The 25955-nt window shown below is 44.5% G+C and overlaps 1 protein-coding gene across 1 annotated transcript in view; it reads left to right on the top strand.

Annotated features, from left to right (window-relative positions):
• The first annotated feature begins 215 nt into the window (after nt 1-215).
• COPG2 (COPI coat complex subunit gamma 2) overlaps nt 216-25955 on the top strand; it is a 37022-nt gene continuing 11282 nt past the window's right edge. Inside the window, exons 1-14 of the mRNA XM_050936835.1 lie at nt 216-323; nt 5575-5627; nt 6451-6531; nt 7702-7773; nt 12197-12276; nt 13144-13219; nt 13772-13864; nt 15636-15722; nt 19192-19349; nt 20131-20264; nt 21259-21326; nt 22124-22312; nt 23435-23530; nt 24024-24267. Of these exons, the coding sequence (XP_050792792.1) occupies nt 287-323; nt 5575-5627; nt 6451-6531; nt 7702-7773; nt 12197-12276; nt 13144-13219; nt 13772-13864; nt 15636-15722; nt 19192-19349; nt 20131-20264; nt 21259-21326; nt 22124-22312; nt 23435-23530; nt 24024-24267 (1468 nt within the window). The 5' untranslated portion in view covers nt 216-286. The remainder of the gene's footprint in view (nt 324-5574; nt 5628-6450; nt 6532-7701; nt 7774-12196; nt 12277-13143; nt 13220-13771; nt 13865-15635; nt 15723-19191; nt 19350-20130; nt 20265-21258; nt 21327-22123; nt 22313-23434; nt 23531-24023; nt 24268-25955) is intronic.

Below are 25955 nucleotides of genomic sequence, written 5' to 3'. Positions count from 1 at the left end.
GGCTCTGTGCCTTTAAATGGGAACTCCTCCCCTCCCCCACCGCTTTCCTGAGAGCGAAGGGGGCGGGCCCCGGACACGGTTGGTTGCGGCCAGGCTGGAAGGGGGCGTGGAACAAGGCGCCGGGCGCGGTGAGCGGCGAGGGGGCGTGGCTCCACGGTGAATGGCGGCTCCGCGGACCAGTCATGTGGCGCGTTGCCGGGGTTGGAGGCGGGCCTTCCGGGGGACGCTCCCTCCCGGCCCCGGCGGTTGCTCACGGCGCTGAGGGAAGCGAGCGGGCGGCCCCGAGATGATTAAGAAGTTCGATAAGAAGGACGAGGAGACCGGTACGGGGGTGGGGCTGCGGCCTAGGCGCCGGGCCGGGGGACGTGTCCGGCCTGGTGCGGTTCCTGCCGGGTAGCAGCGGCTGCGGGGCCCGCCCGGCCCCTTCCCCGCCCCGGGCAGGCCCGTCAGTCAGAGCCCGGCGGGCCTGGCCGTATCCTCCTGGGACCCGGCGCCTCAGCTGCCCCCGTGGGGGGGTCATGTGGGGAGCGAAGGGGCCTAACTAGCTCCCCGGGCCCCGTGGGGGCAATGGGGAGTGAGGGTCTCACCCCCCCCCCGGCGCGGCTGTGCAGGACACGGCACCTGGCTGCCCCCCGGGCCGGGTGGGGGCAATGGGGAGTGAGGGTCTCACCCCCCCCCCCACGCGGCTGTGCAGGACACGGCACCTGGCTGCCCCCCGGGCCGGGTGGGGGCAATGGGGAGTGAGGGTCTCTCCCCCCCCACGCGGCTGTGCAGGACACGGCACCTGGCTGCCCCCGGGCCCCGTGGGGGCAATGGGGAGTGAGGGTCTCACCCCCCCTCCCCGACGCGGCTGTGCAGGACACGGCACCTGGCTGCCCCAGGGCCGCGTGGGGCTGCTGTGCCCTCGCAGGGGGCTTGTCTCGTGCTGCTGGGCCTGAGGGAGGGTGTTGGTGTCGGCACAGATTTGTGCCCTGCCAGGGGCTCGCAGAGCAGGTTGTCGGTGGCCTCAGCGTGCTGGGGGGGCCGCTCGAAGCTGAGCCCCGCCTAGGCCAAAGCCCGCTGAGCGCCCGCAGGGACCCCACCTGTCTGCAGAGGTGCTGCCCGGAGCCCCCAGGAGGCTGCTGGTCCCAGTGTGACCCTGACAGACCGGGTGGGCGGCGAGCAGGGTCGAACCTGGGACTTCTGGAGCTTAGTGCATGGGCCTCTACACAATGGCACTCAAACTTTTGGACTGGTGACCCCTTTCACATCGCAAGCATCTGAGTGTGACCCCCCTTATAAATTAAAAACACTTTTTAATATATTGTACACCCTTGTAAATGTTTGAGGCAAAGTGGGATTTGGGATGGAGGTTGACAGCTCATGAACCTCCCATGTAATAATCTTGTGACCCCCTGAGGGGGTCCCAACCCCTAGTTTGAGAACCCCTGCTCTACCACATGAACTGAAAGCCAGCTGACGGTTAGCTAAGGCTGTAGAGCAAACTCATTAATATCTCTCTCTTGAAGTGGTCTCGGTGCCATTAGATGGAACAGGACACCACACGGCAAAGGTGTGTGGATTATACCAGCAAACACCAAGGCAGCCAGGAGCAAAAGCTGGGCACTGCAGGGAGGGGCCCCCATCCCACGATGGCCACTTGTGAGAAATGCTGGAATACCATGTGTGGAACAGGCTGGTCGCAGCTGGGATGTTCTCTGTAGCCAAAGAGAACTACGCACCACTTGGGTCTGTTTCTAGTGAAGTGTGCTGTCAAATTAATGCTGCTAAACAACCCAATGCTCTGGGTGTTCCTGAGTCTGGGACTACCGGATGCTGAGACCCGGGATGGAAATAATTGCCCTGTTCCATTTATTCCCTCTGAAGCCTCTGGCACTGGCCACTGATGGAAGACAGGATGCTGGGCTAGCTGGACCAATGGTCAGACTCAGTAAGGGCATTCTTATGTTTTAACCCGTCAGTGTGTTGGGCTGGAGGAACTGTGCTGTTCAAACTGTTTCATAATACATTTAAAATAACATTCAGTGTTCTGAATAAAGCTGTTGTCACATTCGTGGTTTGGTCTCACTTCTGCTGGGCAGGTATGCAGTGTAAGTAGTCTCTCGGACTGTCAAAGGCTATGATCAGGTGTCTTGATGTGTTTGGCCCTGAGATGAAAGCCATGTTTGTGTCTCTTGGACCGTGAAGTACAAACATTTATCTGTAAAAGCAGCAGAGTCCTGTGGCACCTTATAGACTAACAGACGTATTGGAGCATGAGCTTTCTTGGATGCATCCAAAGTGGGTATTCACCCACGAAAGCTCATGCTCCAATACGTCTGTGAGTCTATAAGGTGCCACAGGACTCTTTGCTGCTTTTACAGATCCAGACTAACACGGCTACCCGTCTGATACTAGTAACATTTATCTAAGTTATATCTGTTCTTATTGTAGCTGTGTCGGTCCCACGATATTAGAGAGACAAGGTGGTTGAGGCAATGTCTTTTATCGGGCTCACTTCTGTTGGTAAGAGAGACAAGCTTTTGAGCCACACAGAGCTCTTCTTTAGGTCTGGGAAAGGTATTCACAGTGTCACATCTGTTCCATCTTGTATTTAGCTGTGAAACTGGGAGTATCTTTCCCAGACCCAAAGAAGAGCTCTGTGTGGCTCAAAAGCTTTTCTATGTCACCAACAGAAGTGGGTCCAATAAATGATATTCTTGTCTACCTTGTCTCTCTACTGGGCAGGAGTCAACATCATAAAAATAAAACATAGCAAAAGTGGCATGTGCAGTCAATCTTGTTGGCAGCCCCTCGGCAGTGAGGGAATTGAGTTTGGGGCCCAAATCACTGTGTCCATCTATACCACACTCACTGTAGTAATTAAAGTACCCTGTCTATTCCATGCTCATTACCATGGTAATAATAATAGGCGATATACCAGTCTCCTAGAACTGGAAGGGACCTTGAAAGGTCATCAAGTCCAGCCCCCTGCCTTCACTAGCAGGACCAGTTTTTGCCCAAGATTCCCTAAGTGGTCCCCTCAAGGATTGAACACGCAACCCTGGATTTAGCAGGCCAATGCTCGAACCACTGAGCTATCCCTCCCCTTGCATATGCTACACAGATCATTCAGTTGGTAGTGTAAAATTCTTTGTGATCTAGTAGACATGTAGACAGTTATGCTAGGTTTTGGAAAATAAATCTATTCATGAGTGGGAAGCTTTCATGAGTGGCTAAAGGGAGCTATGCCAGGGTTTTTTTCAAAATTTAAATGTTAGTTTAGCAAATTCTTCTAGACCTAGTTTTTAAGATAATCTTCCAACAGGGAACTGTCATCTCCTAAGTCTGCAGAGACAGCATCATTGCCACTGTTATTCCTCTGAGCGTTGCCACAAACAGAAGAGTAGAATTAAGAAGACTGCACAATTTTACTTCTGCTCTTCATAACCCTTTATGCGGCAATGAAACTGTCAAGAGTCTTATCAGTTGCCTGCTACCCTTGGTGTCAAGTAGGATGACTACACTGCAGTTAAACATCTGCAGCTGGCCCTTGCCAGCTGACTTGGGCTCAGGCTAAAGGGCTGTTTAATTGCTGTGTAGCCATTTGGGCTTGAGCTGGAGCCCAGGCTCTAGGACCTTGGGAGGTTGGAGGGTCCCAGAGCTTAGGCTGCAGCCTAAGTCACAATGGGTATATCTATACTGCACTTAAAAATCCGCACCCAGGCCAGCTGGCTTGGGCTTGGGCTTACTGAGGCTGCAGGGCTGTTTCATTGCAATGTAGACTTCCAGGCTCAGGTTGCAGCGGGAGCTCTGGGACCCTCATAGGCTGAGCCCAGAAGTCTACAGTGCAATGAAACAACCCTGCAACCTGAGCCCTACAAGCCCGAGTCAGCTGGCATGGGCCAGCTGCAGGTTTTTGATTACAATGTAGACATACCCGATGACTACCCTGCAATTAAACAGCCTCTTAGCCCAAGTCCTGCAAGCCTGAGTCAGCAGACACAGGCCAACCATGGGTGTCTAATTGCAGTGTAGACATACCCTTAGTAGCAGTAGAGCAGGGGTAGCAATTTTTTTTTTCTTCAAGGTTCAAATTTCTTGGTCAAAGTCCAGATTCCAGAGAAAATAATACAAAAATAACAATAATTACAGTAATAAGTTGTCAAAAGATTTTAGAGTCCATTCAAAACCATCTGACAGTCTGGATTTGGCCCACAGTCTTCCTATTGACTGCCCCTCCTGTGGATGCAGGAACTGGGATTATTAGCTAGAGAAGATAATCTAAAAAGCAGAGGTTAAGGGTGGTTGTGGTGGTGGATGGATGGAAACCTGTCCCCTTTCTGTAGCAACCAGAAGTCTCAGGGGTAGAGGAGAAGGCACCAGAAAACTACTACTTTTTAACAGGTGGAGGGGGCTGGGGTTTCAAATTTGCCAGGTATGTGCTATCCAGAAGCTGATACAAAAGATGGAGCCTATAAGCAGTATTCAGGGACAAGCACCCATGGTAGAAATGCAAGCACTTTACCCTTCCTACAGCTAGAGGTGACACTGGGGCTGGGTTTTTCAATCAGATCGTTGTTCTTGGACCTTGCTGCTGGAGTTCCTCTTCCAATTTTTCACACGTACCTGCAGCTGGTAGGTTTAGTCTTCTGGTCAGTAGGTATCGTAACTTTTCAAGGACTAGGCATATGTTATGAAATGTAACTTCTGATTTTCTAAGGCCAGGTTTTTTTTATCATGCCCTATATTAATGTTTTGCTAAAGCTGCCCAGTGTTAGTGATTATTTGAGCTGTGACCAAACGGAGGCTCATGAGCTCTTTTACAGTTAAAGTATGGCTTGCGGAGTCCCTCACACCTTCCCCCTATTCTCCAGCTACTAGACCTGGGGGAAGAGATCTTGGGGCTTCTGCCCTGCGGTGGGATGGTGAGGCTAGAGGCTTCTGCCTTGCACGGAATAGGGTCTTGGGGCTTTGGTCACATGCCCCAGCAAGAGCCACCCTGCAGGGCAGATTGTGCATGTCTTGTGGCTCTCGAACTCCTGAAGATTCTTGTATGTAGCTCGGAGGGTCAGTAAGTTTGGCCACTCCTGGATTATAGTGTGTGTAGTGGCAGTGCTATTTTGGCAGGTTATAGGTTTGTGTGAGTGAGGGGCAATGTATCAACCAATACGTGAGTGTTTCAAGTGGCAAGAACCAGCCTTACCCTAAGGTGTTTCCTCTTTGTTGCATCTAAGGCACATAAAGCAGTTGAGGGTGAGAAGAAAGGGAGCTAGCAGCCTCACTTGATGGTGATGCTGTGATAACTTCACCAACTGGCTGGCTGGAGATACGGTGTTGAAAAAGTTGGGTTTGGCTTTTTTTTTCCCACATCCTAAACAGGCAGCGCTTGAAACTAGCCTAGATGCTGCTCCTGGGGAACAGCAGATTCTCAGATTGCAACGCCGCTTAGCAGCATTAAGAGCCACTTGACACGTCGTTCTGCACAGTTCATAGTGAGAGAGCTTGTGCAAGTTTAAGAGCTGGCATTCTGTGTGTTCAGTTCCATGGCTTCTAGCATGTGGGTAACCATCAATGATTTGTTTTATTATTTAGGTAGTGGCTCCAATCCCTTCCAGCATTTGGAGAAGAGTGCTGTCCTTCAAGAGGTATGAACAGAAAGTGTATTATGAAATTGCTATAGCTTTGGGCTGGATGCTCTAGTGACCTAAGTAACAAGTTTGAAGTATTTGGACTGATGCATGGTCAATTAATCCTTCCAGAGTAGATAAAATAAACTGAGTGCACATGCAGTTTACTGTGTGGGGATCTTTCAGATCAGACCCAGGAAGACAGAGGACCTGTTTAATTTGCATGGACATTAAAGATCCAGTGACCCTTACGGAAGAGGCTGTTTTTCTGTGTCTCTATTGTCATGCCATGCAGCATGCTTTTCAGTAGTAGTTCGCCTGGCTACATCTGGGCACCCTAGAGGTGGCTAGCTGTATGTTAGTGCAGTTATATGTATATGGTCAGTGAAGAGTTTGGGGCTCTTTTTGGATATAAAGAGCTATAAATGTGAAAGTAGACTAATTAATTTCACCTTCAGGTTCCCTTGCACTAGTACAGTGCTTCAGTGTTTGGTTGCAGATGCTGGAAAGGAAACTTTTAAAATCTAAACTAAACTGACATATAGAAAACCCAAAGACATCCAATATTAATAGAAATTCCCAATCTTTGCCACTGATTGGCTATATGATTAGAACCCAGGAACCTGAGATCCAGTCCTTGGTTCAAATCCCTTCACAACCATCTGTCTAACACAGAGTCCATTTTTCAGCTAAGTGCTTTTATTAATTGGCATCCATGTTAAGATATAGTATACAATAAGACTGCTTGGGTGAAATGAGTTATCCTGATCCCATGGGGTGAGTTGGTAAATTGTTACCAATGAATTATGCAATAATGCAATATTTTTTGCTGTGTCTGCAGGCTCGCATCTTTAATGAGACTCCCATAAATCCACGAAGATGTCTGCATATACTTACCAAGATCCTTTACTTACTGAACCAGGTAAGTGGATCTTCCTAACCCAAACACACAACTAGGATTAGTCTTTTCTGATTTAAAAAAAAGTTTAGCATGAAAGAATTACTGTACTTTAAGGGTAGCAAAACAACTTGTACTTTATGCTGTCAGTCTAGAGGGCAGCTTATTAAGGGTAACAGACATTGAACCCTATTATATAATGTTATGATCTTGGTTTTGATTTTCAGCTTTCCTTGGGGGAGATGAGACGTAGCTTACTGAAGCTTTGATGACTTTTTATGATAGACTTCTGGGAGCTGCATCCCATTTATGCCTGTTTACAGTGATGCCGTGTTAGCCAGAACCAGCCTTCTCATATTGTAGAAATAGCCATGTTTAAACAAGAGTATGAACAATAAAATGGTTGGTTAATGATTGTCACATGTTCTTTCTTTGCCTATGTAGTGAACAAGAATCCATGTTGAGGAATTATGTTTAGCTTAGATACCTAAATGTCTGTGAGTACATGAAATATGGACTGCAGGGGGCACTATTTAATACTCACGTGTGACCAGCAGGAATTACAAGGTCCAACATGTTCTGCTGCATCTGAATCAGCACAGGTTTTATATTGGAAAATCCTAGGAGAATCCTCTTCTCAGTTGATAATATCTTAAAACAAAAACCATAATGCCTGCCGCTGTAAAGACAGCAGAGGGAGCACAGGTTAATTAACAAACTCTGTTCCTGTTACTTTGCTGGTACACTGCTACCTCGATATAACACCACCCGATATAATATGAATTTGGATATAACATGGAAAAGGAGTGATGCGGGGGAGGGGGCTGTGCACTCCGGTGGATCAAAGCAAGTTCAATATAACACGGTTTCACCTATAATGCTGTAAGATTTTTTGGCTCCCAAGGACAGCGTTATATCGAGGTAGAGGTGTATCATGGATGATTATCCTGTTAAAACAAGCTACTTAAAAAGTATAATTAGATTGTCTTGTGCTCTATAAGAAACACAAGGTGAAGAAGGGAGTGTTTCTAAAATGGGGAAAAGATTTAAAAAAGAGAAAAATGTTTAGAGACAGAGGATGGAGTCCAAGGATCGAAGTGGGCATTATAGACGAGAGAGAGCTAAAAGAGAAAGCTACTGGACAGTTAAGTTTTGACTGGTTTCTAACTTCTGCTGCTTGCATGTTCTCCTTAGGGTGAACATTTTGGAACTACTGAAGCCACAGAAGCATTCTTTGCAATGACCAGATTATTTCAGTCTAATGATGTAAGTCTCTGTATTTAAGGAAAAATGTTTCACGTGCTTTTGGTCTGCATTGTACCCTCAGTGGGATCTTTGTGAACCCTCTGATAGTAGCAGAAATTGTGAGGTGTTCATAAATAGTCCCATTGCTCTGATATAAGTACATTAGATAGAGGAATGTGCTCAGTTTGAAAGCACAATATGAGCCTTAGTTTCTTGCCTCTCAAAATTAAGAAACTGCTGAGCTTCAGTTCATCTGCAAATTTGACATCATCAGTTCAGGATTAAACAAAGCCTGTGAATCGCTTGCCAACTGCAAAAGCAGTTTCTCCTCCCTTGGTTTTCACACCTCAACTGCTAGAAGAGGGCCTCATCCTCCCTGATTGAACTAACCTCGTTATCTCTAACCCGCTTCTTGCTTGCGTATATATACTTGCCCCTGGAAATTTCCACTACGTGCATCCAACGAAGTGGGTATTCACCTACGAAAGCTCATGCTCCAATACGTCTGTTAGTCTATAAGGTGCCACGGGACTCTTTGCTGCTTTTACAGATCCAGACTAACACGGCTACCCCTCTGAAAATTAAGACAGTGTTGTTTACAGACTAGAGCTCCAGCATTCCTGAGAAAGGAGTTTGACTCATGGGTAAACCTGCTAAAAGCAAAGAGATTAGAATGTTTTCAAAGCATTGGGTTATGTTTTTGGCTAAGATGTATGTCGTACCATTTAATATCTGATATGTTCTTCTTGGAGTGTTTGCTCATGACCATTCCAGTGTTGGTGCGTGCTCACCTCGAGCACTGCCGCAGGAAAGTTTTCCCTCAGTAGTACCTGTCATTCAGCTCTGGTGCCCCCTGGAGTTACACTCTCATAGCGCCGGTATAAAGAGCCCTGCTGACCTACCACCCCCTCAGTTTCTTCTTTCAGCCCATGACGGTTGCTGCAACTGTGTTTCATTCTTACTTCTGCAAGTACTCCTCCGTGGAATCTCTCTACTCCTGGTGTATATAGGTTATTGTAGTTTAGCAGTAAATTTCAGTTATTAGTTAGTTAACTACGCTAAGTGGTTGGGGGCAGCTCATGTGCAGGAGCAGTGCAAGATTTGTAAGGAATTTAAGCCTTGCACCAAGAAGGATAGGGATGCTAGACTTCACTCTGTCCTCCTGGAGACAGTGCTCTGATGTCCATCGGAGCCAGGACATTCGGACTCGGCACCAAGTACCTCAGCCTAGGTAAGGAGCATCCTGGCCTGACTTTAAGACACCTGGCGCCATTCCCCATCTCTGGTTCTGAGGAGAGACACTCCGACTGCATCTAAGGAACCCCAGCACTGTCAAGCGTCTCCGGGGCCCAAGAAAGATGCGCCAGCAAGAGTCACTAGGCACTGTTCATCATCGCCGGTGCCTAAGTGTCAGGCTGATCTCAGACACTGAGATCGGCGCCACAGAGGGATGCTGTCAGGGTACGACCTGGGTCGGCCCACCCTGTGGCACTGGCATCCTATGCCACGCCATTGATTCCAGTCTTGGAATGGGAGCTGTTGAGTCCGGCACTGATAGACTCGCCATTGCGAGAGAGGCATTGGAGCCTCATGTCCCTATTGGTGCTATTGACACTGCAGGCCTTCATGACAGTGAGGACTGTACTGGTGCTACTGGTACAGTTGTCCCGGCCATACGGGAACTGTTCAGGGCAGCACTGACAAGGCATACCTCTGCAGGCTCGAGGCCACAGATTGTTTAGAAGGGGAAACAGCCATGAAGGCTCAGTCCCTGTCCCCTTCCTCCCGGCACCGTTCACTGGCACTGGTCAGCACTGCTACAGCCTGGTCTCTGGAGGGATCCTTAGAGATGGACTCGGAGGTGGAGTCTTACATCTTGCGGAGAAGCTGGCACTGCCAGTCTAGATACTATCCGGCTGTAGACCCGAGTCAAGGGGTCCCACCAGTGGCGTGGCCACCAGGGAAGTAGCAGTTCCCCGTGCAGTGGCATTTCTGGAACCCCTTAGCATTCCCAGTGCAACCGGGGTCCCATTCCAGGAGGTCATGTTCGGTGGCTTTGGAGCCTGGACAACCTCCACCACCAGAACATGATCCAGGCTCCAGTACTAAGGCCAGTGACATGTATCATGAAATGGCACCACAGGATCTGGATGGTGCCGAGGGCAAAGAGCAGAGCCGGTCCAAGCATCCTTCCCTTCCCCAGATGAGTCAGTCACGGGAGCTGATGTTGTGCCCCTGCAGGAGGATTATAAGGCACATCAAGAGCTTCTAAGGAGGGTAGCTCAAAACCTGGGGATCCTGGTGGAGCAAATTAGGGAATCCTCCTACTCTCTTGTGCACATACTAGCGGCAACAGGCCCCGCAAGAATTGCACTGCCCTTGAGCGAATTAGCCATGGACCCCATCAGGGTTCTGTGGCAGATTCCAGCGTCCCTGCAGCCGGTGGCAAAAAGGACTGAGAAGAAATATTTTTTCTTGGCAAAAGAGTTTGAGTTCCTGAACACGCACCCACCACTGGGTTCGTTGGTGGTGTCGGCTGCCAACGAGCAGGAAAGGCAGAGCCAACAGGAACCAGTGCTGAAGGCCAAGGATGCCAAAAAGTTAGACCTTTTTGGGAGCAAAGTCTATTCCACAGGGGGTCTCTAGCTCAGGATTACCAACCAGCAGGCACTCCTGAGCTGGTACCATTTCAATGCCTGGGACTCTGAGAAAAAGTTTAAGGAGTTGCTGCCTCAGGAAGCGAGACAAGAATTCACGGCTCTCATAGAGGAAGGCATGGCTGTGGCAAAGGCGTCCCTACAGGCATCCCTGGGTGCAGCGGCCTCGGCAGTGTGCTCCAAGGCTTGGGCAGTCACAATGTGCATTCGTGGCACACGTTCCTATCCAGGACATCTGTAGAGCAACAATGTTGTATTCAGTCCACACTTCTGCATCTCACTATGCCATCACTCAGCAGGCCAGAGATGACGCTGGATTTGACAGAGCAGTGCTACAATCTGCTTGTCAGTGAACTCCGAACCCATCTCCTACACGTGCTTGGCAGTCAGCAACGTTGGAATGGACATGAGCAAGCACTCGAAGAAAAAACGATTACTAACCTTCCATAACTCTTGTTCTTTGAGATATATTGCTCATGTTCATTCCAAAACCCACCCTCCTACCTCTCTGTCGGAGTTAGTTGGCAAGAAGGAACTGAGGAGATGACGGGTTGGCAGGGCCCTTTATACTGGTGCTTGGGAGCATGTCTGAAGCGGGCAACAGAGCCAACACAACAGATACCACTGAGGGAAAAACTTTCCAGCAGTGTTGCTCAGGGCATGCACACACCTACATTGGAATGGACATGAGCAACACATGTCGAAGAACAACAGTTATGTAAGGTTAGTAACCAAATTTTCTCTGAGGAAACATGGGAAAATTGTATCTTCTCGGGGAGTGGACAGAGTTTGATGGTCTCTTTCATCTCTGCTAGAATCCTAACTTACTGTTATATTAGTGTATTATTCATAGGGAAAATTTTATAAGCAGCCTCGTAAGAACATAAGAATGGCCAAACTGGGTCAGACCAATGGTCCATCTAGCCCAGTATCCTGTCTTCTGATGGCCAGTGTCGGGTGCTTCAGAGTGCTTCTGCCCAGATGCAAAATATCACAAATGTCAGATTTTTGTGACCTTTCTTAAATCCGGATTCTGCAATACCAATTTCTCTTGTACTGTGAGCCTATTAGGCTTCATCATTTGCCTTCAAATAGTTATATTTAGGGTGTAAATATTGTTATTTTATGCATGTTTCTTCCATTTGAAATTGGAAATGGGGAGTCTTGTTGAAAAGTTTCTAATTAATTATAATACACAATATAAGTGACTATCTCGGTACTGAACAGTCTTAAAATGTGATTTCTGTCATGGCTAACCAGTGAAATCTCTTGCTGTTCTCTTATGATCTGCACAGGGTCTCATTTAAAGTAATATCGCTTTGATTTAACTTAATTGTAATGAAGGGTCAAAACTTGTTCTGTTAAAACTCTAGCTACTGTAGATTTAAAATACCCCAAAACATTTAACCTTGAAAAATGAATAATCACTTTAGGAAGTTTCACAAAAATTGTATGCTGGTATCAGAAGTATATAGACTAAACTAACTGTATTCTAGCCTAGTTTGCCTCACCAGTGTGGACAGGCATATTGTACTAGCCAAGTTAATCTATGGATTTGGGCAATAACATGTAACATGGTGGGAATCCTGTTAGCAGAAGTATGTAGCTTCCAAGTTTCTAGTCTCTGTATAAGCAGCTTTCTATGAAAGTTGCTACAGTGGTTAGTGTTATTTTTAAGATCGTATAATTGAAGGGTGGAGGGAGGAGTATTTGTCTATAGTAACTAGAGTTAAATATTGTTTCTAAGTAGGCAAGTCTTTAATGCTTTTTGTGATAAACTCCCACAGCAAACCTTGAGGAGAATGTGCTACCTTACTATCAAAGAGATGGCCAACATTTCTGAGGATGTCATCATTGTCACCAGCAGGTATTAGAAAAATCCAACTACAGGTTTCTAAAGCAAATAATTAAATGTTACTGTATTGTTACTTCAGCTGCTGCATTTTTCACAAGGTTGGCTCCCTGATCTGTATAAAGTGGACAGCCAGGGAAACTAAACATGTTCTATGAAATCGGGTGCATCATCAAATCTACAAAGTGAGCTCTATTAACTTCTTTAAGCTGTGGTTGTAAACAGAAAAGTGACTAAAGCATAAAATGATTATTTCTTGCTAAGCATATCTTCTCCCTGTCATAACTGCGTAATGTTTCTGATTAAAAACAAGCTTATACCTTCTGTTCACCCTACAGAGAGATTGAACTGGGTTATAGTCTGACTGACTTCATCAACAGAACTATCAGGTTCTGGCCACAGAATCTTTGTTACTGTATGTAACTAATGTAAGAGCCAGACTCCAGACAGATTTTCAGATCCTAAATAGAACTGGTAGCTTGGCAGTTGGAAAGAAGTAATATTTTTAACTAGTAAACCCAACAAATTAGCCATTTAGTATGTCATTTTTAGTGTCAAAATCCATGGAGCTAGAGGAAACAGGAATACAGTAGGACAGCCAATTTTGTCCAAAAAAATCAAGTTCTTGGCTTATGGTAATGGAATCTTTTTAGTTTCGGTTCTGTATTATGGATTTGTGTACTTCTGCTCTGTAGTGCCAAATGTAAATGATTCACGGGTGCTGTCTAGCCAGTAGTGGGTCTTAGCAGTTGCAAGATAATCACTTGAATGATGGCTTATAAAAATAACAAGCTATGTTTTTTAGAAAGGATGTGGTACCATAATATAAATATTTAGTAATATAATAACAATGATATTAACAATCTGTTTTAATTATTCTAGTTTGACCAAAGACATGACTGGGAAGGAAGATGTATACCGAGGCCCGGCCATTAGGGCTCTCTGTAGAATCACTGATGTAAGTACAGAACAATCGCATGAGTGAAGGAGAGAATCAATTTGAGTGGGTTTGGAAAAGAGGAACATCTCTTTTGCAGAATGCCCTGTTGGAGTAATGAGCAGCCTCTTTGGGTGGAACTGTTTTTAAAGAATGAGGTTTAGATCTAGTTTTACCACTCCAGAAGATGTGCCAAAACTTCTCTCTAACTCCACAGAGAAGCATCTTGGCTAGCAGACTGAACATGGGATTAGGGGACAAGAATTTTAATTATAATTCCAGCTCCAACACTGCCTTGCTCTGTAGCTTTGGTAAACTTAACTTCCAGGGAGCAAGCACACTCTGCTTGGCTACCTCGCAGAGGTGCGTGTTGCAAGGATTGACTGTAATGTCATTAAAGCAGTCTGAAGGTGCCATCTTCAAGGTGCATGTTCTGTTCCCTTGTTGCATTTGTAAATATATGTAAATACTGTGTATATTTTTGTGTCTCTTTGAAATTACATTGGTTAGTGCATTGATCACATCCTGCTTCCAGAAATGAACACCAAGTGTTGCTTTTCTTTCATTTCATAGGGTACAATGTTGCAGGCCATTGAGAGGTACATGAAGCAGGCCATCGTGGATAAAGTCCCCAGTGTATCAAGTTCGGCTCTAGTGTCTTCCTTAGTAAGTGCAGAAATAGCATTACATTAATCTGGTTTATTTAGTTATGACAGAGGAAGTGTTGAGTGTTCTGTGCATAGCTCTGCCCTGCCTACATCTTAGGTATTGTTCCTCCTCCAATCCCTTTCTCTTTGCCCAGTCCTGTCTTCTCCTACTTTGGGATTTCTGCCTTTCACTTCCCATGCCCCAAGCAGGCTTCTTCCTTAGCACTAATTACTTTTATTCCATATCTTAATAGCTCATTTTGTGTTTGTATTTAATTTAGAGCATTAGCTCCTCTGGGCAAGGACTTGGTCTCCCTGCATGTTTGCAAGTGCTGCGCCCACCTGTGCCTCTGTATAAATAAGAAATGTTTATCGATTCTGTTGTTATTTAAGTACCAACAAGCATGCTTGGCTCTGTACAACCACTGATGGTCTCTGCCCTGATAACTCAACGGTGTAAGATGAACATAGAGAGGACAAGATACATTGGGAGTGTAGCAGGAAGGAATTAGCTTTATATTTGTATAGTAATCTCTCTCCCTCCCTCCTCTTAAGCAGTGTTGGGTGGGAGAAGGTGCTTCCATGGTGCAGGGGGAAAATGAGGGTGAGGGTCTGACTCGCTGTACTCTATTTTGTGTTTAACATCTTTAAATGGTAGTGTCTAAGAGCTACCCAAGTGTAAAGCCCCATTGTGTTAGGCACTGTACCAGCACAGAGTGGGAGACAGTCCCCTGCCCCAAAGAGCATACAGGCTAAATAGACAGACTCAATGTAGGGAAAGTGATAGAACTCACCAGCACAGTGAACAATGTGATGGTTGCAAATGTCAGGTTAGTTCCACAATTTTTGTGTGTGTGATTTTACTTAGGAAGGGATCAAGTAAATGGAAAGAAAGCAGAAGGGAAGGTGTATGAGGGGGACAGGGCAGGGAAGAAGAGGCTAAGAGGGGCAGCTGGTGAGTGAAACTGAGGTGAAGACACTGTGAGGGAGGAAGAAGGTTGGTGCAAACAGCCAATCAGCACAGGGCAAAGAAAGGCCAATTAAAACTGTATAGTTCTCTGAATATGCAGAGGTCTAAAGGTCCCTGCTTTGGTTGGTTCTGCCCCTGCCAGCTAGAGGGACTGGCTGGTTCCTCTAAGCAACCCACATGGGTGGGAGGGGAGGCATCACATGGGTCCTAGTGCCCCAGAGTTTGGAGGATCTCACTGCAGTTTTGTGTGCTATGGGGAAGTGATGGCCCCAGCTGGGTCCCATTATACTTCCTCAGCCCAGGGCAGCAGTCCCTGGGATTGGGAGATGCACGTAAGGAAGGCAGTGGGAGGAGGACGTGTAGGGCAATAAGGCTGGCATCTTCCATAGAGCAAAGAGAGAGAGGAGGAGCATGATACACAAGGCCCAATAAGTAGGCAGGAGTAGAGCTATGCAGGGCCTTGAAAGTTAGAACAAAAAGTTGCATTTGTGGCCAGTATTAAAGCTTTTTATGGGGCTAAAGGGGTAGGGTGGTAGACAATTTTGGTGCTTTCTCCTCTCTTGTTCCGACGCTAAGAAAACCCCACCAATTCTTTTATGTACAGGTGTCAACATTTAACAGAATGCAAAATACAAATTAGTTATTGCAGGGGATCTTATTGTTTTGTCTCAATGGCTTGGGGCAGAGTCCTAGACAGATAAATCATGGGTTATGCTAGTAATTTTTCTTAAAACTTCCCAGTAAATTATTATTATTATTAAAAAGGTGCTAGTAAAAGTCAGTGTTGTTCGTTTATAATGTTCTTTGTTTCTACTTCTAGCACATGATGAAGATAAGTTATGATGTGGTCAAACGGTGGATCAACGAAGCCCAGGAAGCTGCATCTAGTGACAACATCATGGTGCAGGTATGTTTCAGAGCATAAGGTTGGTGTATCATGAGTGCTATAAACATGCTATACCATGCTTGTGGTTTTCTGTAATTTTTGTAATAAGTCCATGGAGTCCATATTTCAGAGCTTAACTTAGCTGATAGAACAATGCTTAAATAATGGGAAGCGCTACCCTTGGGCCCTGATCCTGCCATGTGATGTGGTGGGCAGATGTCTATTAACTTATGTGGGAGAGCGTGGATGAAGGGATCCATCATCATGCAACACATCACAGGTTCAAGACCTTATTCATTTGTTCATTCAGTGTCACTAATCACTGTAAGTAGCAGAAAAAGTTAAGTTATTGAAGCAATTATCATTTAATTACGGCAATTAGTAAAATTCATGACACCAGTCAATGTGATTACACTTAGAAAATTGCCTCTAACTTGCCATTCAAACTAATGGAGAATTTTTAAAAACACATGGACTTTCAGCAAAATAGGCATCCTTTTCTTTTTTAGGAAATGGTGAAAAATGAGTATAAAAAAAACTGAGGTTTCTCCACACTTAAAATGTTAGCTTCTTAATTATATGTGCAGTTTGGTATATCCCACTACCTTTTCCCCACTAATTTTCTGTGGTGGTTGGGATCTTATTTAGCTGAATTCGTGACCAGTCCAGATAGAAGGAGTTTTGTTTTGAATCTGAAATCTCTTTAGGGATTAATTTCAATGGATCAAACCAAAAAATCCCTATATCTCTTGTTTTTGGTCAAGAAAAATTACTGTTAGGACTATTGGAAAGACTCTACGTCTGTGTTTGTAGAGGGACAGTTTTTAAATAAGTCTCTCAGGGACCTAGGAAATATAAAAATAATCATTGAAGGTTTAGGGCAGGGGTCAGCAACCTTTCAGAAGTGGTGTGCTGAGTCTTCACGTATTTACTCTAATTTAAGGTGTTGCATGCCAATAATATATCTTAATGTTTTTAGAAGGTCTCTTTCTATAAGTCTATAATATATAACTAAACTATTGTTGTATGTAAAGTAAATAAGGTTTTTAAAATATTTAAGAAGTTTCATTTAAAATCAAACTAAAATGCAGAGTCCCCCGGACTAGCGGCCAGGACCCGGGCAGTGTGAGTGCCACTGAAAATCAGCTCACGTGCCGCCTTCAGCACCCATGCCATAGGTTGCCTACCCCTGGTTTAGGGCATAATTGAGCTGACAACAGTTGGTATTTAATTCCTTACCCAAACACAGAAATTTACAACTGGATTTGTGATTTTCCAGATTCAGCTATTTATTAAGCTTTGATATAAATTAGGGTTGTTGATTAATTGCAGTTAACTCAGGTGATTAACTCAAAAAAAATTAGTCGCAATTAATCACAGTTTTAATTGCACTGTTAAACAATAGAATACCAATTTGAAATTTATTAAATATTTTGGATGGTTTTTCTACATTTTCATATATATTGTATTTGGTGTTGTAATTGAAATCAAAGTGTATATTATTTTTATTACAAATATTTGCCCTGTAAAATAACAAACAAAAGAAATAGTATTTTTAAATTCACCTCATACACGTACTGTAGTGCAGTCTTTTTGTCCTGGAAGTGCAACTTACAAATGTAGATTTTGTTGTTGTTACATAACTTTTCTCAACAACAAAACGATGTAAAACTTCAGAGCCTACAAATCCACTCAGTTCTTCTTGTTCAGCCAATCACTAAGACAGACTAGTTTGTGTACATTTACAGGAGATAAGGCTTCCCTCTTCTTATTTACGGTGCCACCAGAAAGTGAGAACAGGCATTTGCATGGCACTTTTGTAGCCAGCATTGCAAGATATTTTTACGTGCCAGATATACTAAACATTCATATGCCCCTTAATGCATCGGCCACCATTCCATAGGACATGCTGATGACACTCAATTAAAAAAACAATGCAATAATTAAATTTGTGACTGAACTCCTTGGAAGAGAATTGTATATCCCCTGCTCTGTTTTTCCCACGTTCTGACATATATTACATATTATAAGAATCTCGGATGATGACCCAGCACATGTTGTTCATTTTAAGAACACTTTCACTGCAGATTTCACAAAACACAAAGAAGGTACCAATGTGAGATTTCTAAAGATAGCTACAGCACCCAAGATTAAAGACTCTGAAGTGCCTTCTAAAATCTGAGAGGGATGAGGTGTTGAATATGCTTTCAGAAGTCTTAACACTCTGATGCGGAAACTATAGCACCCAAACCACCAAAAAAGAAAATCAGTCATCTGCTGGTGACATCTCATTCAGGTAATGAAAATGAATATGTGTCAGTCCACACTGCTTTCGATCATTAGTGAGCAGAATCCCTCATCAGCATGGACGCATGTCCCTGGGAATGGTGGTTGAAGCACAAAGGGACATATGGATCTTTAGCGCATCTGGCATGTAAATATCTTGCAACGTCGGCTACAACAGTGCCATGAGAACACCTGTTCTCAATTTCAGATGACATTGTAAACAAGAAGCGGGCATCATTATCTCCTGCATTGTAAACAAACTTGTTTGTCTGAGCAATTGGCTGAACAAGAAGTAGAACTGAGTGGACTTGCAAGTTCTACAATTTTACATTGCTTCATTTTTGAATGCAGTTTTTTTTGTACATAATTCTACATTTGTAAGTTCGACTTTCATGATAAAGAGATTTCACTACAGTACTTGTATTTGGTGAATTGAAAAATATTATTTATTTTGTGTTTTTTACAGTGCAGATACTTGTAATAAAAGATAAATATAATGTGAGCACTGTACGCTTTGTATTCTATGTTGTAACTGAAATCAATATATTTGAAAATGTAGAAAACATCCAAAAATATATTTTAATAAATGATATTCTGTTATTGTTTAACAGTGTGATTAATCATGATTCATTTTTTTAATCGCTTGGCTGCCCTAATATAAATTAATCTACTCTGGAGAAAAAGTTTGGGCAGTAATTAAAAGGCAAAATAAAGCAAGCCCACTTTGGAATCACTCTATAAAATGGGAATAATACTTAGCTGCCTCAAGGGTATTTTCAGGGTTATTTGATGTTTGTAAAGCAGTTGGGATCCCTCAGATGGAAGGTGCATTGGAAATGCACGTACTATTTCTATGCAGCCTGGTTTTGTAAATGGGTACATTTGATGTTCCAGTGGCAAGCCCTGTCAGGGTTGTGGACAGGTTGGTTTTATAGATCTTTCCCTCTCTAATATCTGGTTCTGACATCTTTCCCCTTAAGGACCATGCGGGAACAGCTGGAACTGTAGTTCTAATCATCTGGGAGTAACTTGTTTTCATATAAAGATGGCAAGGTACTTTTAGGAAATAGCTGGTCTGATTACTTATGGCACTCAGAAAATGTGGTAATATCAAATCCTTCCTAAGGGAACATGTATTTAAGGTGTTTAGTTTTGTTAGGAACTGTCCTTATACGTATATCATATTTTCCCTCTGATTTTGTAGTATCATGCATTGGGGCTGCTTTACCACCTCAGGAAGAATGATCGCCTTGCAGTTTCCAAGATGCTGAATAAATTCACCAAATCTGGACTGAAATCTCAATTTGCATACTGCATGCTGATCCGAATTGCCAGCCGGCTTCTGAAAGAATCTGAAGAGGGGTAAGAGTAGAATCAATCATCTAAAAATATGGTGGTGTATAAACACTAAGAATAGAGAAACAACTTGGGGTAACAACAGAGTGTAACTGAGAGTAAAGGGATAGATTAGACTGAATTTCAAAAAAAATCTTCCTGACCATGTGCTTTTTCATTGTGGCAGAGTCTCCCGAGGGAAATGGGGAGCCTCTGCTATTTGGGACACTTAAAACAAGACTATATAGCAATAAAAACATCCATTAAGAATCTATCTGTACTGGCAGAGAGATGGACTTGTTGATCAGAGGTCTCTTTCCATCTGATTTCTCATCCTAGTAGAATAAAGATTGTAGTGTTTAAGACTTTAAACTCTGGATTGAAGGACTTTTATCAGTGAAAATGGTTGCTTACTGGATGTGACCTACAATAAATATCAAGATGTTTCTCTTCTAAATGTATCCCTTCTGACTTGTTAAAGATTGAATGGGTGTTTGAACAAATTTAGAGATTAGAGTACTAGCTAATAGAACCATAGTATAGTGTGCTATTGGGTAGCCAAGAATTAGTCTCGTATTACAAGTGGGGAAACATGGTAATGTGAATGATTTGAGCCATGTTTTAGCAGAGTCAATACTGTAACTTATAACTTTAGTGTAAAAAAAAAAAAATCTGATTGCATATCTGTCCCCAGATAGGAGATCCATGTAGTGTCACAGCAGAACTTGTTTATAAATATTTCATCATGTTACTAAGAAAATAAAGAGTGCCTCTGTTTGAAATTGTGTGTGCTCCATTTCACTGGCAGACACGAGAGTCCATTGTTTGACTTCATTGAGAGCTGTCTGCGAAATAAACATGAGATGGTTATTTACGAAGCTGCCTCTGCAATCATCCATCTTCCAAACTGTACACCAAGGGAGCTGGCCCCTGCTGTGTCAGGTCAGTCAAGGAATGAACCCTTTGTGCCCTCTGCTGCTGGGATGTTCTGGAAATACTTTATTGCTGCAGTATTTGTTGGGTAAGATCTTTTAAAGATGAAGGAGATCAGGGTATGTTTGGTTTGTCATACTGTAGGACTGAGGATAGGCAAGGTGGCAGAACACAGAACCAAGAAATTGAAGAGCAACATCTGCTATACTATACATTAAAATATTAACTACTAATAAGAATACATTTTCTCTCTCATATCTGCAACTATAATTTTTCCTGACTCTCTCTCCTAAATTAGAAACAATTGGATGGGAAATTTGACTTGGGCTTTGGAGAGAAGGTTCAAGAGACTGGTCACCAGAAGGGGACCAAATACTTTATCCTCTCCCTGACTGAGGAAAGCCAAGGTGTGGGGAGGGGAGAGAGGAAGATTTTGGGGAGGGTAGATTGGTAGATATGAACTCCAAGTGGTAGAAAAGCTCATGTCTTTGAAATAAGCTGAAAGCTGGGAGTTGAAATTTAAATTGGATTAGGATACTAGGAAACTGTTCATGGATGGTGAATGTAACAGTATGAGGAGATAGATAGCAATACTTATTTGACTAGAACCTTTAAATGCCCCAACAGTAGAGCCAGCCTATGTGTGCGGACCACTGGACATCCTTCTCTCTCTAGTTGCCCCTGCTTCTTCGAGGTGTATGTCTCAGCATGAAACTAACTTGAATTGTGTAATGCTTGTGTGATTCACTCTCAATGTACTGGAGTGTGGTAGTTCTGCATCATCCAGAACCTGTTGCCCCTTGTGTGTCACCTGAGGTAGTGTGTCACCTGAGGTAGTTCTCTGCTGCGCTTTTGAAGTGTATCCTGGTCACAAGGGTTGTTGGTCTTTCTCCCAGGCATGCTAGTGTCTGGATTTGCAGCATTGAAAGCCAGTGTCTATTGAAACACACTACTCTGTAAACTCCAGCATTATAAGTCACTTCTCTAAATGCTTTATTTTCAGTGTTGCAGCTCTTCTGTAGTTCTCCCAAACCTGTCTTGAGATATGCAGCTGTAAGGACCCTTAACAAGGTGAGTTTCTGAGAGCTCTTAAACAAGTGTTAAGGTATAAAACAGTGTGCAAAGCAAAGCATTGAAGGAAACCAAACTTCTATGTGAAAAGGTGATTCCTAAGGAAGTAGGGCTGTTACTCATGTGATTACTGTATGAGCAGTCTCTCCATGCTGACAGATCAGCCTTCCATTACAACGAAAAGCTATCCGATAGTAGTCAGGCTAATGATGCTCAATTGTGGACCAAGGGACTCGTGACACCTTATAGTTGTATAACTTGTGATCTGCTATGGCTGTAAATCAGTGCTTTCTACCATAGGAAAGTTGGGATTCTGAAGTTTGGGGTACAAAGCATTAATCTCAAACTCTCATGATTTGGCTGCCTGTATATAGTTTCTGAATTGGAAGAATGTGGGGTGAATAAAACAGTAATCTGATCTGATTTCAAGCTGGCGAACTGCAAAGGCTAGGAACACATAAATAGAGCAACGCCAGCGCTTACAACACCAACCAGCCCTTCCAAGTGTCCTACGCTGGTGTAGGACATGTAACCATGACTCCTTCTACTGCTGGCTCTGCTAATTATAACTGCCTGCTATTTACAGTTAAAGGAGTTATTTCTGCAGCTTAAGTGAGAGCCTGAGGCCTGTGTGTTTGAAGCTCAAAGGGGTCTCTGGTGTGGTCCCTGCTGACAGCCATGGCCTATGTGTATTTGGCCAGTTTGTTCTGTAAGCACTAGGCCCTGATGAATGAACAGAAAGCAAATGTTCTGATCCTTGCTCTAGGATATTATTGCCCGATTTACTTTCTTTCTAGGTGGCCATGAAGCACCCATCCGCAGTAACTGCTTGCAACCTGGACCTGGAAAACCTTATTACTGACTCAAACCGCAGCATCGCTACTCTGGCCATCACCACACTCCTGAAAACAGGGAGCGAGAGCAGCGTAGACAGGCTCATGAAACAGATCTCCTCCTTTGTGTCAGAAATATCAGATGAGTTTAAGGTGAGGCATGGGAGGCCTTTGACCTTTACTACTGCAGATTTTCCTCCTTCTGTTTTATGAAGCTTTTCCAGCTGCAGAGAAGCCTTCAGTCATTTAGCCTTGTACCATGAAGCCAGCTGGCATTTCTTGAGATATAGTCTGTTAACAGCAGAGGGCCACCTTTCTGCTTCTCTTCCTTTTTCCCAAAGATCCTATGGGATAAGAAACACACTGTCTGCTGTTGACTGAACTGCAATGCACTCTAAGCACCACTGTAGCAAGGAACTGTCCATTGTAACTGTCTTGTGGGAGGAAGGGTTTTGATAATGATCCTTATGTATATCCAGCACATTTGACCCAGGTGTACCACAGCACACTTTGCAGTCTGATAGTTCACATGGTCTCTAAACTATATCAAATTCCAGAAAAAACATACCAAGGCTGGTCATTTGGCAGTCAAGAAATACCAAAATGAAGGCTGCCAACACATTCTAACCTCTTTCCCCTGTGTACTTCCGATCAGCCTTTAATAGCATAATCACATACTGTTCCTCTGGACCCCAGAATGAGGCAGAGATCTGCAGGAGATGCCCCTCTTAACATCATTGGTTAATTTTGTCCACATGGGCCACTGGAGGACACACACTATAGTGATACAGCAATTGCTTCACCCACACACACCCCGAGTGAAATGTAGTTGCTGAGATGTGGCAACTGTCTACCTATGAACAACAAATCTATGTAATCATTGTTCATTATAAGACAGGAAGGGATGAATGTTAAATGCACTTGAAACTGCAGAGGGAATGTGTATAACACAACACAATTACCCAAACTGGAATTGGGCCAGGCTCTTAGAAAATCACTCCTGCGCTTGCCTGAAGCATTATAGGATCTCCCATTACTAAACGGGGAGGCCTATGACATACAGCTCAAAACAGCTTCTCCAGCATCACAGTGCCCAGCATCATGCTAGCACATTGGCTCAGTACCCAGCTGGAGTAAGAGTGCCACCTTCTCAATCACTAGCACTTAGCTTTTTCTGTCTGAATGCTGAGCTTATATCTGGCAAGATCACAGCTTGAGTCTCATAGAGAATTTAATGCACGATACTAAAGTCCTGTGTCCTCTTCTGTCTTGCAGGTGGTTGTAGTGCAGGCCATCAGTGCCCTGTGCCAGAAATACCCACGGAAACACAGTGTGATGATGACCTTCCTCTCCAACATGCTCAGGGATGATGTAGGTTTAAAGCCTTTCTTATGTAGTTACTAGCATGTAGTTGTGGTGATACAGGGGGAATCGTATGTTTTTAGTGTTTTCCTTTGGTGGTTATACAGCATCTGTGGGGCTTGATTGATATTTCTGAACAAGACCTTATTTCGATTCCTGAGCTATCTGATATGTGACTTTGCCACATTTCAGATCAGCCGACATAATCGCTTGGTACATCAAAAATTGGCCTGGATAAACATTTATAAAATGTATTATCAAGAACAACCCTGCATTGGCCTCAGGGATCTGGGAAGGACCTATGAGGACACCCAGCCCATCTCCTCCTCCTCTTCCTCCTCCTCTGATTCTGTGTGTATATGAACACTTTTGTTTCCTTAATGGAGGGAAACTGTATTCATAGTGTGAGGGCAAATGAGCACCTGTTCTTGTACAATGAAGGGCTATGTTTGCCTTCTGAGCAGCACCTGCAGGGTGAGCATCCTTTGCTTTTCCCTCCTAGGGTGGCTTTGAGTACAAGCGAGCCATTGTGGACTGTATAATCAGCATTATCGAGGAGAATCCTGAGAGTAAGGAATCAGGCTTGGCTCACCTCTGTGAGTTCATTGAAGATTGTGAACACACTGTTCTAGCTACAAAGATACTCCACCTGTTGGGCAAAGAAGGGCCAAGGACCCCATCCCCATCCAAGTACATCCGCTTCATCTTCAACCGGGTAGTTCTAGAGAATGAAGCAGTGAGAGCTGGTAAGCTACACAATTAAATTCTTGGTTGGCTTCATGTGTGCACGCATGGAGTCTGGAACAAGGTGCTGGGGTGGGAGGGTGCTCTAAAAGAACAGTCCATAACTGTCTCGCAGTGTGCCTGCTCTTGGATTGCTCTTGGCTGTTTGCATTAACTCATCTCATGTCATGTTAGCATGAATGCTAAATATTCCTGCTCTAAGGGGCATGATCATCATCTGCTATATATAGCTGTTAGCTTCTGGCTCTTCCCTTGTGAGCATCGATGCCAAAGGTAAAGTAGTGACAGTGAGTAAGGAGGAGAAATGTTAGCCACTCTTTTAAGTTGATGCATGAGTCTGTACAGGTCAGACTTGGCATCGTAAAAGCCGAGCTATTCCAGACTTGAAGTATGTGTCTCTTGTTTCTATGGAAAAGTGATTTTTCTTCTAAGAACTCTCCTCTGAAATCTGTTGCACTCCTTCCCCCCTCATAGAATCTTTAGACTGTGTTTTTAAAGGCAGTTGACCTTCCCCTCTCCACAATCAGATCAGTGTGGAATATACTCCAACCCCTTAAATCACCTCACTCTGAGCCAGTAGAGGAGTTAGTATGTTAGGAAGGGGAATTAAAATTGAGCTTACCTTTCTGTTGTGAAACAGATTGTATTGTATTGAATCCTGTTCTTCTGAGTGCGATTGTTTTAGCACTGAGGCCTGGGACCAGATACGCAGCATCCGATGGGAGCCATAAAGACCTTGTCATGGGGTGCGCCACTCATTGCTAGAATGGCGCCTCTTCTTGGTCACTCTGGGGAATAGCTTGCCTGGTCGATGCCCCTATCTTCATTTGCATGCCATCTTCTGCCTCTCTCTCTGGGTCTGCAGCCCCACGCTCGCTCCATGGGCGGCTGCTGCCTCTTCATGACTCAGCTCTCCAGCCAGGTCGCTTCATGTGTTTTCCCCTTCCGGGATACCAAAGTCTTTCTCCAGTAATCCTGGGCAGTCTTCCCATTCGCTGCCTCTTAGTGCCACTTCCTCAGTGGCTGGCAGGGGGACCTGGGCCCGCGCTCTACGGCAATTCCAGCTCAGGGACTCTCTCAGCAGCAGCCAAGGTCGGCCCTAACCCATACCTTGCTGCATTTCCCCTGAGCTTTTCCTACCTTTCTGGCTCTCCCCCTTCCCTGGGTTTGCCAACCTAAACTCCCTCCTCTCAGGGAGTGACTGTAGGCTACTCTGTATAGCCCCCAAAACACCTCCCTTCACCATGGGAGTGACTGCAGACTACTCCCCTACAGCCCCTTTCTGCTTTCAGCTCCTGTCTAATTCCCTGCTCCCCGGTTCCTCCTCCAGGTGCAGCCTGGGCAGTTAATTGACCCAGCTAGCGACCATCACCCCATTAAGCCTTGTGTGGGTTGGACACCCCAACACAGACCTGTTGTACAGAAACTTCAGCATAGTAGCCACAGATCTTTCTAGCAGAAGGATCTTCAAAAGTGAAATTTAATAAAGAGCTAAATTCTTCCCTTTGCATATATAAAGCTCCCTCAAAGCCAGAGTTGAAGTCAAATAAAGTTGTTTTATTTATTAGCTTGGACTGGCTGCATTAGGGGATAGGCATTGGGATACAGAGCCTTTCATCTTGAAGTCATTGATTCCAATCTGGTGGCCCAGGTCAACAGCGAGGAAAGTCACTGCCACCTATGGAAAATG

The sequence above is a fragment of the Gopherus flavomarginatus genome, chromosome 1 (assembly GCF_025201925.1).
Source record: "Gopherus flavomarginatus isolate rGopFla2 chromosome 1, rGopFla2.mat.asm, whole genome shotgun sequence".
NCBI lineage: Eukaryota > Metazoa > Chordata > Testudines > Testudinidae > Gopherus > Gopherus flavomarginatus.
The sequence above is the reverse complement of the archived record's forward strand: the minus strand, read 5'-3'. Positions and strand labels throughout refer to the sequence as shown.